At 36.7% G+C, this 13,980-nt stretch overlaps 1 protein-coding gene across 1 annotated transcript in view; it reads left to right on the top strand.

The window, feature by feature from the left end:
- KIF5B (kinesin family member 5B) overlaps positions 1 to 12,505 on the top strand; it is a 43,813-nt gene extending 31,308 nt beyond the window's left edge. Inside the window, exons 16-26 of the mRNA XM_059909915.1 lie at positions 754 to 942; positions 1,595 to 1,712; positions 2,262 to 2,323; positions 2,420 to 2,529; positions 3,291 to 3,392; positions 4,392 to 4,452; positions 4,563 to 4,634; positions 4,783 to 4,887; positions 5,765 to 5,981; positions 6,526 to 6,639; positions 10,045 to 12,505. Coding sequence (XP_059765898.1) covers positions 754 to 942; positions 1,595 to 1,712; positions 2,262 to 2,323; positions 2,420 to 2,529; positions 3,291 to 3,392; positions 4,392 to 4,452; positions 4,563 to 4,634; positions 4,783 to 4,887; positions 5,765 to 5,981; positions 6,526 to 6,639; positions 10,045 to 10,061 — 1,167 coding nt within the window. The 3' untranslated portion in view covers positions 10,062 to 12,505. The remainder of the gene's footprint in view (positions 1 to 753; positions 943 to 1,594; positions 1,713 to 2,261; positions 2,324 to 2,419; positions 2,530 to 3,290; positions 3,393 to 4,391; positions 4,453 to 4,562; positions 4,635 to 4,782; positions 4,888 to 5,764; positions 5,982 to 6,525; positions 6,640 to 10,044) is intronic.
- Positions 12,506 to 13,980: the final 1,475 nt, after the last annotated feature.

Raw genomic sequence — 13,980 nt, 5'->3', positions numbered from 1 at the left:
TTCCAGTCTGGATACCTTTTACTTCTTTTTCTTGTCTGAGTGCTCTGGCTAGAACTTCCAATACTGTGTTGAATAGAATTGGTGAGAGTGTCTTGTCTTGTTCCAGATTTTAGCAGGAAGGTCAAGCTCTTATTTTTTTGCCGCGCTGTGCAGCTTGCAGGATCTTAGTTCCCTGAACAGGGCTTGAACCCATGCCCCAGCAATGAAAGTGCTGAGTCTTAACCACTGGACCACCAGGGAATTCCCCTGAGCTCCTTATTTTTGACACTGAATATTGTACTGATATTTTGTAATGAAAGTTACTAAGGAATGTACACTGACCACAGTTCCTCCTTGGAGAACTTAAAAGTCATCATTTCACTGCCACCTAAACATCATTATTTGTTAAGTTTTGAACTGGACATATACATGATTAACAGTGAATTTACTGAAGAGGGCCTTTGAGGAGGAAATCCAAAAATTGAAAGAGGCAGGGTTCATTAGTGTTGTTTGTTTGTTTTTACGCTTACATCCATCTTCCTTGTAGGCATGTATTAACATTAAGTTTTAGGAAGTAAGGAAGGCAAAAATTAAGCTCTGCTTTACTCACCCTTTATTAAAAACAATATTTAATAAAAGAAAAAATTCCAGACTTCCTACAAATGTTGAGTAGTATTAAAAATATTTAATTTTGTTTAAGATTTTAGAGTCATAATTGGGTAAACACAGACTAGACATTTCTGTCTTTCATTTCTGTTTCCCTTTTTCTCACAGCAGCCTGAGGGAACTGGCATGATAGATGAAGAGTTCACTGTTGCAAGGCTCTACATTAGCAAAATGAAGTCAGAAGTGAAAACCATGGTGAAGCGCTGCAAACAGCTAGAAAGCACACAAACTGAGAGCAACAAAAAAATGGAAGAAAATGAAAAGGAGTTAGCAGCATGCCAGCTTCGTATCTCTCAAGTATGTGTTACAGAGCAAAGTTTCCTCAGTTTTTTGAACAGCCGTATGTAAATTTTATTTATTGTAAATGTTTTAATAAAAATGACCTTCTGTAGGTTATTTTGAGTAACAACATTAAAAGGTTAATTCAATTAGTTTTTCTTACTCTAGCTGCAGTAAAATAACATGAATGATTTAAGTGGGTTATGTTTGGTAACGTGTATGTTACGTATAGGAATTTACTAGAAAGCTGTGACTGATGTGACTGTTGAAGAATCTAGAAGAATTCTAGGGTGAATAAAAATGCAGGGCTGGTTATGTGGCTTTGGCAACTACATGGGTGAGACCATTCACCAAGATAGGAATTGTAGCAGGAGGGATGAGGGTAATAATGTTAGTTGGAGATAACAGTAAGAATATTATCTCATATGTCAGCCTTTAGTGCCTTATTTTGTAAGTGTTAAAAACTTGTACGCATGACCATTTCATTGATTAAATTCTTTATCATTGTAAATCTTGCCCCTGAACATTTTAGGTTTAAATATCTTATTCTGTAAATGTATTATATGTTTAGATAATGTCGATAAAACTTGCTTACTTTCAAATATTCTGAACAACAAAGTATGTGTCAGAGATTTTATTCCACTTCATATCAGTATATTTTTCCCAAAAGCATGAAGCCAAAATCAGATCATTGACTGAATACCTTCAAAATGTGGAGCAAAAGAAAAGACAGCTGGAGGAGTCTGTGGATTCCCTCAGTGAAGAACTCGTCCAGCTTCGAGCACAAGGTACTCGCTTCCAGTTACTTATGAGTTACATCTCTATTGTAAGTTGTTACCGACTTTAGTATGATTGTAGTCAGCATTCACACTGATAGAGATTGGTAGGAATACAGATAACTTGGAATAGTAAACAAATAACACATTTTAATGTGGCTTTGAAACATATTTTTGAAATCGTGTTTGAATAGTCAAGTGACCAGTCTAGGAATTTCCCACAAAGTTGTAAAGTGGTGTGTGTGTGTGTGTGTGTGTGTGTGTGTGTGTCCTGACACAGGGGAAAGCTGTTTCATTTCCCTACCATGTGCTAACCCATCTGTTCCAGGATTCGGCAAAGAAAGTAAAGGAAACCATAATATCAACACAAAGACTATAACTAAGGTTACTAGTCAGTATGTCTTGAGCGTAGAGAGCAAGATTTACCGTTTGGCATTTGGATAATTTAAAGTCAAGTACTGTTAAGGAACATAGCCTCATAAAACCCATTTGCCCCTTGGTTTATATCAAGAACTCTAAGGCTCATTTCCTCTCTTCTGTTTTCTCTCCCTACCCAAACAGAGAAAGTGCATGAAATGGAAAAGGAGCACTTGAATAAAGTTCAGACTGCAAATGAAGTTAAGGCAAGTTTGATGTAGCATTGGATTCTCACAGTTTTAATTCATCCTTGTTAATCTTGAGTAATCTGACTTAATATCCTTTCCCCCCAATGATTTTAGCAAGCTGTTGAACAGCAGATCCAAAGCCACAGAGAAACGCATCAAAAACAAATTAGTAGTTTGAGAGATGAAGTCGAGGCAAAAGAAAAACTTATCACTGATCTTCAAGAGTAAGTATGCTTTCCTCTGAGATAGCAGAAACTACTGGTGGACAATATATCCTTATTAGAAACCTGCATTTTTCTTTGAAACAGTTTTTGACTTGAAAATAAAGAATCTTTTCATTTATGAGTGGAACTTCTAAGTTCCATAGGAAATTATTGAAAAATGTTCTTAGGTCTTTTGATGTAAATATTCAGTAAAAAGTAAAGAATTCCCAACTTCAGCCACTATTACAAATAGATACCACTGTCTCCTCTGAATCATTTCCTTAACTTTTAAAAAATATTCTTAACTGAGAAAAACTTTATTGGAAATTGTGGGTTTTAGAAGTGTGTGTTTTAATAGGAGTTGTCGTCTCCATTTTTCTGGGACACATTTTCCTACTTCCAGAACCATATGCGTATAGCACAGAATTTATAGAAATTTGAGATCTGTGACCAAATCATGATTTGAGTAGGAACCAGAGGAGAGTAACAAAAAACAATGGCAAAGTTTGGGACATGGGGCTTATTGTTAATGGATTTAGGGACAAGAATTCAGGGAGATGAAAGATACAGAATCAAGTTACGGTTTCAAACCAAAGTATAAAAAGTACTGTGTGGCTGAACGTAGCCCAGCCCTCTTTCTTTCTGCTGCTGGGGGGCACATCCTAACAGAGGAGGCCTGCCGCGTTTGAATGGCGAGACTATGGAATTGAAGAGTTGGAAAGCTCTAATGGCAGCCTCCAGAAGATGGGGATGTTGACGCTGCGAGGTTTTTACTTTGTCAGCCAGAACCAGAAGATGGCATTGGAGCAGGGGCGCCTGAGAGCGGAGCACGAGAAGCTGAAAGCCGCAGAGCAGGACAAGAGCAGAAAGCTACGGGAACTTACGTGAGTAGACCCTTCATTCAAGTATAAAAATAAAAGCTAAGCGAGAGTGTTACTGGCATTACTCTCAGAAATATCCAGTGGATAAAGTTTTCACTTCGTGTAGGCTAAAGGATGTTTTTCTTAAACCCTCTGAGTTGGTTTGATTTATACCTAAAAACTTGCAATACTTTCTTGTACTTTAGTGAAAGCCAGGTCTTAATATTTCACTGGTTATCACCTAAAACATGACATTTGGTAATTTAGAAGATTTCAGGATCTGCCACAAAAACTGAATTTTTGTCAGATTTGATCTTGCATAAATAAAAGAACATTATTGTTTTAGCCTTGCCTTTTGAACAGAGGTTTTTGCCATTTATTGTTTTTGATTTACTGACTAAAAGTATAGTCAACACACAGTTTTCTGTAATCTGAGCAGGTAGAAAACTCATGATTATAACTTTCACATACCTTGAATTTATCAGAGACAATTTATAAAGGAACAGTTGGTTAGGATGGGCACACCAACAGGACCAGCTCAGAGTTGATTTTTTAATAATTCTACTGAATCTCAGCCATAATTTTGTTTAGAGTAATGTTAACTTAAAATGCATAAAATGTTTTAGTCTGCAATAATTTATAATCTCTAATTTTCAGTTAATCAGAATTATTTTGGATAAAGATCAGTATGCTATATGATAATGCATATTCTTAAAATATAAAAAGAACCACTCCTTATTCCTTGAATTCTGCCACATTTTCTTTCATCGCTTCCATTGCTATATTAGGACAGTTTTTTTCTAATAAACCATAGATTTAGAAAATTACAAGGCATATAGAAATTTCTTTGAAAGACACAACACTGGTAAGCTGTTTTTTAAAACTATGATGATCTTTTACTTATTTGAATGTAAGCATTGATCCTGTCAGATAAAAACATTTGATTCAATATTTCTGCTAAATAAATCTAGAATTTATGGACTCAGAGTTGAAAGTGTATTTGTATATTCTTCCACTGTTTAGGGTTATGCAAGATAGACGAGAACAAGCGAGACAAGACCTGAAGGGTTTGGAAGAGACAGTGGTAAGAAAAACTTGGATATAAATAGGATTGGGGAATCTTTAATGGGTTCTTCCCCTGGTTATACTCAGTTTGAAGACCTACTTCTAAAAATACTGCTTTCTTAATTCAAGGCGAAGGAACTTCAGACGTTACACAACCTGCGGAAGCTCTTTGTTCAGGACCTGGCCACCAGGGTTAAAAAGGTAATAAAATAATACTGGGTCGGTGTTTATATAGTGGTGCTTACTGTGTCTAATTGCATTCTGAGTGGAGTAGCCTCACACTGTCATAAGAGTTGGGGGGTAAGCGTCGCCCTTATTTGGTCTCATAACACTTGCCCATCTTCTCTAGAGCGCAGAGGTTGATTCGGATGACACTGGAGGCAGTGCCGCTCAGAAGCAAAAAATCTCCTTTCTTGAGAATAATCTTGAACAACTCACCAAAGTCCACAAACAGGTAACAAGGAGAATATTTTGTGTTCGCTGCAATAAAATCTGAAGAGTGGCAAGTATTTGAGTCTTCAGAGTCCTAAGGATTTTCATACCCTGAGCCATTCCATTATTTTATCACGCAATTGTATAAACAAACAACTAGCAGTTTTTATGGGAGTTAATATTCCTAACAGCCTTTAGCAAGAGGTCAATGAAAACATGTGTTGTTTTCTTTGTAGGGTTTCAGGTCTGTTAGTTTTCTTAATTTATTCGTGGTCATTTTAAAATCTCTGGTAGACAAGTCTTTGAGTTAAAATACCCCCCCCCCTTTTTTTTTTGGTGTTTATACATTTAATGCCCTGGAGTCTGAAATACTATAATAATGAGGCAGTTTGTATTTTTTTTTTAAATAATGCTTACTGTGGGGTTTTTTGCTTATTTTTTATTAAGGCTTGATATTTGATTCAGTTACTTACTTTTTAAGTTTCTTGGCATACTTTATTGTTGTATGTCTTTGTTACTAGAAACCTGATGTTTGGACTTGCCAAGTTTATGTGTACTTGTGGGTCTTGCTGTATCTAAAAAGATATTTGTTTCCACCAGATCAGTATCTTAATGAGGAGACCTAACACTGTGCTGTAGCATATTATTGTCATAGGGAGAAAGAACAGTCTCCCCATTCCCCCAGCATTGAGTGAAATTATATTTTGGGGAGAAACATGTGTGAGGATGATATTTATGGGTATATGTATTCTTTGTTGCTGTCTAAATTATTTAAATTAGCTAAGTGGGAAAACCTTAATATAAAATGTAGTTTTTCTTTCAAGAGAAATTATGAAATGTTTCTGTTTTTTCAAATCATCGTTAAAGCCAGAATCCTTATTTTTCCTGTATACCTTTAGCTGGTACGTGATAACGCAGATCTTCGCTGTGAGCTTCCTAAGCTGGAAAAGCGACTCAGAGCTACAGCTGAGAGAGTGAAAGCTTTGGAGTCAGCGCTGAAAGAGGCCAAAGAAAATGCATCTCGCGATCGCAAACGCTATCAGCAGGAAGTAGATCGTATAAAGGAAGCAGTCAGGTCAAAGAATATGGCCAGAAGAGGGCATTCTGCACAAATTGGTTAGTAGGACGCAATAAAACCTTTAAACCTTGCTTTGGTTTGAATGTTTTTATTTACTTGAGAACATAATCTGATTGATTTGTTATGGGATGTCACGGTGGTTTTTGTCTGTATTTTCTAATTTACCAAAGAGTGGCATTGTTGGGAATGCAGAGCATTGAGGAATAGCCACCTTAATTAACAGGACAAGGAGATAAATCAGAACTAGACAAGCAGGACTGGTCAGGTGTAGGAGCAACTGTGTAGAGCGATGTTATGAAAGCATGAAGAGACTTGCAAGAAAATGTCATGCACGGTATTTCACGCTTTAATTGCTAGGCATTGATGCAGGAATAAGGTTTTTAAGAGGCTAAGGATTGTATAGGTCCTGGAGAAAAGGGTGTAACTGAAAAGAAAAAGAGAGATAGAGGGATTCGCTGAGAAACAAGAAGGCAAAGAAAAACAAGACATTTGGGAATTTGTTGTAAATAAGAAAAGAGACTTAACAAGTCCTTGGGGTCGTGTGTTATTTGTTCTGAAGTCAGTGTTTGTTTCTCATCCCAGCTAAACCTATTCGTCCTGGGCAGCATCCAGCAGCTTCTCCGGCTCATCCCAGTGCAGTTCGTGGGGGAGGTGCGTCTGTGCAGAACGGCCCGCCGGCCGTGCGAGGCGGAGGAGGTGAGCAGGCGTGGCTTCACGTGGCGCCCTCGGGTTTGTGCTCTCTGTCTGGCTTCAGAGTCACAGCTGTCTGTGGAGATGTTCAGCCATTGGTGGCTAAACAGTGTTTTGGATTCTCACAGTAGTGTTATGATTTCTTTTTAATGTATGTGATTATAAAAGTAACTTAGCATGGTTTCATCTAGTTCTTTCATAGTTCAGATCATACTATATGTATATTCAAATTTGTGCTCCTATTGTTCTTAACGTAATATTGGGTCATTTTTAAAAGCTCTGGGTATTGTCTAATGAATATACCATGGTTTATAACTATTTTACTGGACATTTAATTATGTCAGTTTTTCCATACTTGAAATTTTCCAAAATTGAAATTTCTGTGTATGAAATTTGAAGCATGAAACATCTTTTTATACCTCCTCACTTTCAGATTATTTCCAGAAGATTCCCATAAGTGGAATTATGAGAAAATGAACATTTTTAAGACTCTTTACACATACTAACACACTGCTCTTCAGAAAGACTGCACCAAATTGTATTTAGCCAAGGACACTGTGCATTTTGTTGCATCTTTGCCAGTACTGAGTATTAATAGTTTTTAAGTTTCTAATTTAATAGGCTAAAATAAGCGTCTCATTGATTTATTAATGAATTTGGATTTTTTCGTATATTTATTGGCCCATTTATATACGTATGTTTTTTATGAATTATTTCTGTGTCCTTTCCCATTTACCTGTTGTGAGTGGTTTTTCTAACTGATTTATGAGTTCTTGTTTGTTTCTTTCTAAATACAAGTAATATCTGTTCCCTGTAGGGGGATGAAGAATTATCAAAAAAATAATAATCAGAAGATAAATGTCATCCAGAGACACCACCCAATATATTGTATATATGCTTCTGGAGCTTTCTTTACATATTATAACTTTTAAATTAGAAAGTTTAAAGTGTCTAATAAACATTCTAATATAACATACTACCAACATACTACGCTATTCTATATATGCTACTTTGTAGCCAGCTTTTTTTAACTTGCCAATATATTCTGAACATTTTCTTATACAGCATGACTGATTATAGCTGCCTAATATTTTATCATATGACAGGAATTCAGATTAAATTCTTCAGCAAATCCCAAGTGTGTAGGTGGTTTGGAAACTAAAAGCAGTAGATAACTTTGAGATAGTGACTGGGTTTGTTTCTAACAGTACTAAAGTCAGTTTATTTTAATCCTGCTCTTTACTTTGTCATTTTTGCATAACATTGGCTCTCAGTTTGAGTGGAAAATTATGCAGTATTCTGGAGGAATCACATTTCCATAAATTTAATACAGTTTTTTGTCCACACGGTAGAGGATTGATACAGTGAAAAGAGTACAGATATTGGAGTCCCATCTAAGTTTGCATCCTGATTTTTCTACTTTTATGAGTTTGAGCAAGTTACTTTTTAACAGTTAATTTGTCTCGTTTTGACTCCTTTTAAAATTCTTAAAAAATTCTTAAGTGTAAAAGTAAATTACGGATTTATAACCTATTTAATGTATCTCTGAAGTAAAACATTTTTCTACATACCACAATAACATTATCACACTTGACAAAATATTTTTAATATACCAATCCATATTCAGATTTTTCTAATTATTTGTGGTTAAGTCTTCTACAGATGGTTTGTCTACACCAGGGAATAATCCAGGACTGATGTTTACATGAGGTTATTTCCCTTAAGTCTCTTGTAATCTAGAGTAACACCCCCCCTTTTCTAATGACACTGACTTACTAAATAGACGAGGCCAGTTGCCTTGAGCATATGCCTTCTCGGATGTGTTCGGTTGTTTCTGTATGTAGTTGCCTTGTTCCTCTATTCCCTGTTTATTAGAAGCATTTATTGGATTCTTTTAAACATGTTTACAGACTACACTGTGGGTGATACGTGTTTAATATTGTGTCACATCAGCAGACATGACAGGAGTTTTCCTGCCAATTAAGAGATGGCCTCTGTTTTTCCCCCTTTGGATTAATAACTTGTTGAGCCCCTTTACTAATAAAATGAAAGTCATTCTTGAGAATTACGCAAGTTAAGATGTCATTACCTAGTACAGCACGGGTGCTGAGTAGATGCAAGCTGCCTTTTCTGGAAGTGGAGGTGGGCAAAAGAATTTTCAAAGGATAATTATAAATACAGGTAAAAGTTTATCCGTTTTGGATATTGTCCTCACGTTAAAATTCACATGTGAACTTTGAACTCCTGTCTCATTTGCAGAGAGGATAGTCCGTGGCCTTTGTTAAATATAGCTAGGTTTTAGCTTGAGAGTAGAATGCTGATCGCAGTGTAATGACAGCACTTAAGCACATGAGGGAGATGGCTAAGCTCGCTCACCCAGGTTTTCAAAGACTTGAAGTAACTATAAAAGTATAGCCACCTACAGGTTTGTTTCATTGCTGGTCCAAAGGATAATGGTTATTATTTTTTAAAGTCTTGCATCGATCAATCTTAAGCCATGATTGAGGAGTATATGGTCTACATAAGTGATAACTTGTTGAAAAAATTAGATACTTTGTAGAGATTTTAAAATTATTTAATTATTAAGAAAAACATTTCAAAACACTGGGTTTATTTTGGGAAAAGATGGCAATGTATGAATGATACTGATACTTTCAGTACCCAGTTTTACATGGCTGGTTCTTCTAACTGCGTAATGCTTTGGACAGGTGGAGGTTTTCTAATAAACACGGAGGTAAATAGGCAGCTGAACACAAGGATGCCTCTAGGTAACACCTGCTGCTGGGATTGTTTATTTTATTTTATTTTATTTTATTGGCCACACCCGCTCGGCTTGCAGCTGCTTAGTTCCCAGACCAGGGATTGAACCCAGGGCACAGCAGTGAAAGCGCCAAGTCCTAACCACTGGACCGCCAGGGAAGTCCCTGGGATTGTTCATTTCACTGTCACTTTCCCCACCACATGTACCTCTTGCTTATCCCTCCCCCACCCCTTTTTGTTTCTTAGAGCTACCATGTATGTAACATTGCTAATTAGTTAGTGGTCCTTGGCTTAATGTCACTGCCACTGTCTACTGGCTGCCATTTTATTAATCATCTTTTTCTTTTTAAAAAAAATCTAACTTATACATCCACTCACTCATAGCTCTTGTGGGGAGTAAAAACATGCAGGGTGACCTCCTTTCAATATTGTACTGTCCCTAAATGGCTCTGCTTCGGAGGCATATAAAAGGAAAAGAAATTCAATCATTTAATGTTGCCATCTTTTCTGTTTTGGGGAGAGTGGTCGAAGCTGTTGGCTAAATGTTTTTAAACTCATTGGTATATTTTATTTAATTCTTTTCATGATTATCTCAAACACAAGTTTTGTATAAATAAAAATATTTTTCTCTGTGCTTTCTTCCATCTTCAGGTGTTAAAAGTAATTGAAGTATGAAGAGGACATTATATCAATGACTATAGCCTGTATCCCTTGGGAACTTTAGAATTATAACCTATTTTTAGTGTATAAATTGTACCTGGCCTGTACAGCTGTTTCCTGCCCTCTCTTCTCGTAAACTCTGCTGCTTCCCAACACAACTAGAGTGCAATTTTGGTGTCTTAGAAGGGAAAAACGACAGTTTATAACTGTGGCCCTATTTATTACACAGTTTGTCTTTCATGTCTTAAATTTAGTCTTCACTGTGCCAACCTAACTGTGTCATACAGGACTGTGCTTTTTGTACTTGTTTTTTTGTGTGTTTATTTTTTAATCTCAGTTTAAGTTACCTAGCTGCTACTGCTTATTGTTTTTCTTTTCTTATTAAAACAATATTTTAGGGGAAATGGAACCTTTAGATTAAATGTCTTAAATTTTACCACTTATAACACTACATGCCCACAAATTATATCAGGTCAGTACTGTACTTTAAAATCCCTTGAAATGACTTCGGAGTTAAAAATTATCTGTATCATCTCTGAAGTTTGCTTCTGAAAACTACTCTTTGAGCACTGTAACCTTTAAAACTGCCTAACTAGATATTTGAGACTGAGCAAGGCTACTTAATTATCTCATGAAATGACTGTTGTTGAATTATCTTGAATAGAAATACTTTACAATATCAAAAGCAAATCTTTTGCTTTTGTTTAAGAAGGAGAGTTTGGAAAAGGAATTTATTTCTGTTCTTCCCAGTGCTTTAATCCACATAGATTAACGGAATGAAAACACCCTGCTTTGTTTTGGTGAGCCCACTAATTAATATAAGAATTGGACGGATAATGATTTGTCATCTTAATATAGTGAAGTGAACTAAGATACTATAGGATTAAACATAATTTTATATTGTTAGTACTGTATTGGTTGATCTAAATTTATAGCCTATGGAAATTGAGAAAAAATGTGGAAGGACAAGACAAATATATGGTAAATTTATAAATACATAGGTTAAATTTTGGTCTGAAATCCCTGAGGTTTTTTACCTGGTACACTAAGTCATACACTATAATTTATTTCTTGTTTAGTCTAGAAGTAGTAAATTATTTGCAAGTCACTAACAATCCTCAAATAAGTTATTTTGTTGGCGGTAGCTGGTAATTTTGTTGTTAGGTGTACCTGTTCTTCTTCCTCAGATGATTAAACTAAGTCAGCAGTTTGTTTTAGAAGCTATAAAAGTAACAGGGAAAGAGATTTCAATATTTGCTTCATCATTTGGGGGTGGGTAACTGCAACTGTGGTAGCAGAAATTTGCAGAGAATGGGGATTTAAGGTTACTCAGAAGAGAAAGTTGGAAAGTTCTGTGTTAGGATCTGGGTGGCAGAATTAACTTTTCGAAAAAGTTTTATATACAGATGTTTGTATTAAATTTGGAGCCGTAGTCAGAAGACTCAGATCATAATTGGCATATTTTTCTATTTCCTTAACTGTTGCAATTTCCACTTTTATAATAGTTTTGATTTAAAAGATAAATTTATTTTTTTAACAGTCAAAAATCCTTGCTGTTATGATCTGCAACCTTAAAAATGATTGTATTGTTTTTAGGAATGATCAAAAGAAACACTCCAAAAATTGAGATGAAACCTTGTAGAGCAGCAAGATTGAAGCAGTGCAGTTCACTAAAAAAAAAATGCTACCGCCTATTTGTGATGATAGTTTTCTAAATGGAGAAATGTTTGGCTGCATTCACATAGACATTTGTACTTTGTTTTCAAACGAAAGCTTGCTTTTTTGGGCAATATTGTTAAATGAAGCAGAATTTTTTTTCTCTCTTTTGTCTGAATATGGTAGTGTCATTCTTATAAGATACATCATGGTATTGGTGCTGTGTAACAAACAATGAATTGTAACTAGCATGTGGTTCAGAGTATACAATGCTAGGGTTTTTAAAATATCTTAATGGTTCTTTTCTATTTATAATTTCAAACTTTCACAAAATGTACAGAGAATTTCCTAAATTTGTTTTCACTGAACTGCTTTTGCTATGGTAGGTCATTAAACACAGCATTTACTCTTATAAATGAAAATTTCTGATCATCTGGAACATTGACACTTATTTCAATTTGCAGTGTCTTTGTTTTGACTGACTATATTAATGTTCTTCTGAATGGTATTGATAAATGGTTCAGAACAGAAACTCAGTGAAATAAAAGTAATATTTATTCATGGTGATCAATTAAATTATTTGCCTAATTTAAGAAAACTACTGTGCATAACTCTCAATTTGACAGGAGGTGATAGAAAAGAGTCTGAGTCCACCAGTGGAATGTGTTGGTTTCGTTTCAGTGCTTGAAGATACATTCAAAGATAATTGATTTGGGAAGGCACCATATAATTTTAGTTAACCTGCATGCTGTAAATGTCTTCTATGTTTAAATAAAGAGGAAAAAATGTTTTGAAATGTGATGACTTTCTTAAAACTCAATTCAGTGACGTATTAGGTTGATTTTACATGACCAAGTGGCCTTCTTTCTTGACAGAACAGTGACTAATATGTCATTATATTCACGTGTATTTTGTCTCCTAATGTATTGCATATGCTTTGGACATCAAGTATTAAATATGTAGGCTGAAGAATTAAGAGCTAGAGATGAACCATCAGTCTCACTTATGTTATTTTACGTTAGTGTAGCCTGATACGTGATGAGGACACTTCGCCGTGTTATTCTTCCCCCAAAACTGTTAACCCCAGTCTGATCATGAGAAAAACATCAGACTAACCAAATAGAGGGACATTCTACCAAATGCCTGACCAGTACTCTTCTAAAGTGGAAAGGTCGTGGAAAACCAGGAAGATAAGTCTGAGGAGACTTGGGAGACTTGACAGCCGGACGCAGTGACGCAGGGCGGTGTCCTGGGTTGGACCCTGGAACGGTAGAAGGACATCGGGGAAAACTGGTGAAATCTGTTAGCAGTAATGTGCCAGTTAATTTCTTAGTTTTGACAAAGGTGCAGTGCTGATGTGAGATGGTACATTAGGAGGAAGAGTATGAGGGAGACTCTATTACCTTGACTACTTTTCTGTAAGTTAAAATTATTCTGAAATAAAAGGTTTATTTACTAATTTATAAGGCATCAAGCCACAAAGAGCAACAGAGGAGACCACAAGCAGGAGAGCAAAACTCAGCAGACACCTGACTCAACCAGCAGTGGGGAACGCCAGGGAGCGACTCGGTGTCCCCCCCCAGAGCACCCCTAAATGGTCATGAATATGACCTCGGTACCTCTGGAAGTAGGAGTGGAAGTAGGCTGAAATCGGACTAGTCGGAAGTCTGTCTAGACCTTTCCGTCTGACCCGCAGTTCCCTTCTTCAGCGCCACATGGCTTGCCACTGCCTCTCTGACATCCCAGCGTGAGCCTGTTTCTTCCCCAGAAAGGCTGAAATAGAGCGTCTCCAGATGCAGACGCTGGCAGCAGTTGAGGGTGGGGGGACGCGCTGAAAACAAGGAGCGTGCCAGTTAGCAGTGTATTCCCTCGTTGCCAGAGCTACCCTTCGTCGCTGTTAGGGGTTGAACTGTGTTCCCTCAAACTTCCTATGTTAAAGTCCCAGTCCTCAAGAATGTGACCTTCCTTGGAGATTGGGTCTTTTCAGGCGTAATCAAGTTAAAGGTCATCAGGGTGGCTCTTGGCAATGTGACTTGTGACATTATAAAAGAGGAATTTGACAGATGCGTGGAGGGAGACACAGGGAGAAGATGGCCATCTACAAGCCATGGAGAGACTGAAACAGTCCTCCCTTCGTAGCCCTCTGAAGGAGCCAACCCTGCCAACACCCTGGTTTGGGGCTTGTAGCTTCCAGAACTGTGAGACCATTTCTATTACCTCGCCTAGTCTGTGGTGCTTGCTTTCATCGGCCCGAGCAGACTAATGTGATTG

This window comes from Balaenoptera ricei, chromosome 2, assembly GCF_028023285.1.
Source record: "Balaenoptera ricei isolate mBalRic1 chromosome 2, mBalRic1.hap2, whole genome shotgun sequence".
Taxonomy (NCBI): domain Eukaryota; kingdom Metazoa; phylum Chordata; class Mammalia; order Artiodactyla; family Balaenopteridae; genus Balaenoptera; species Balaenoptera ricei.
The sequence above is the reverse complement of the archived record's forward strand: the minus strand, read 5'-3'. Positions and strand labels throughout refer to the sequence as shown.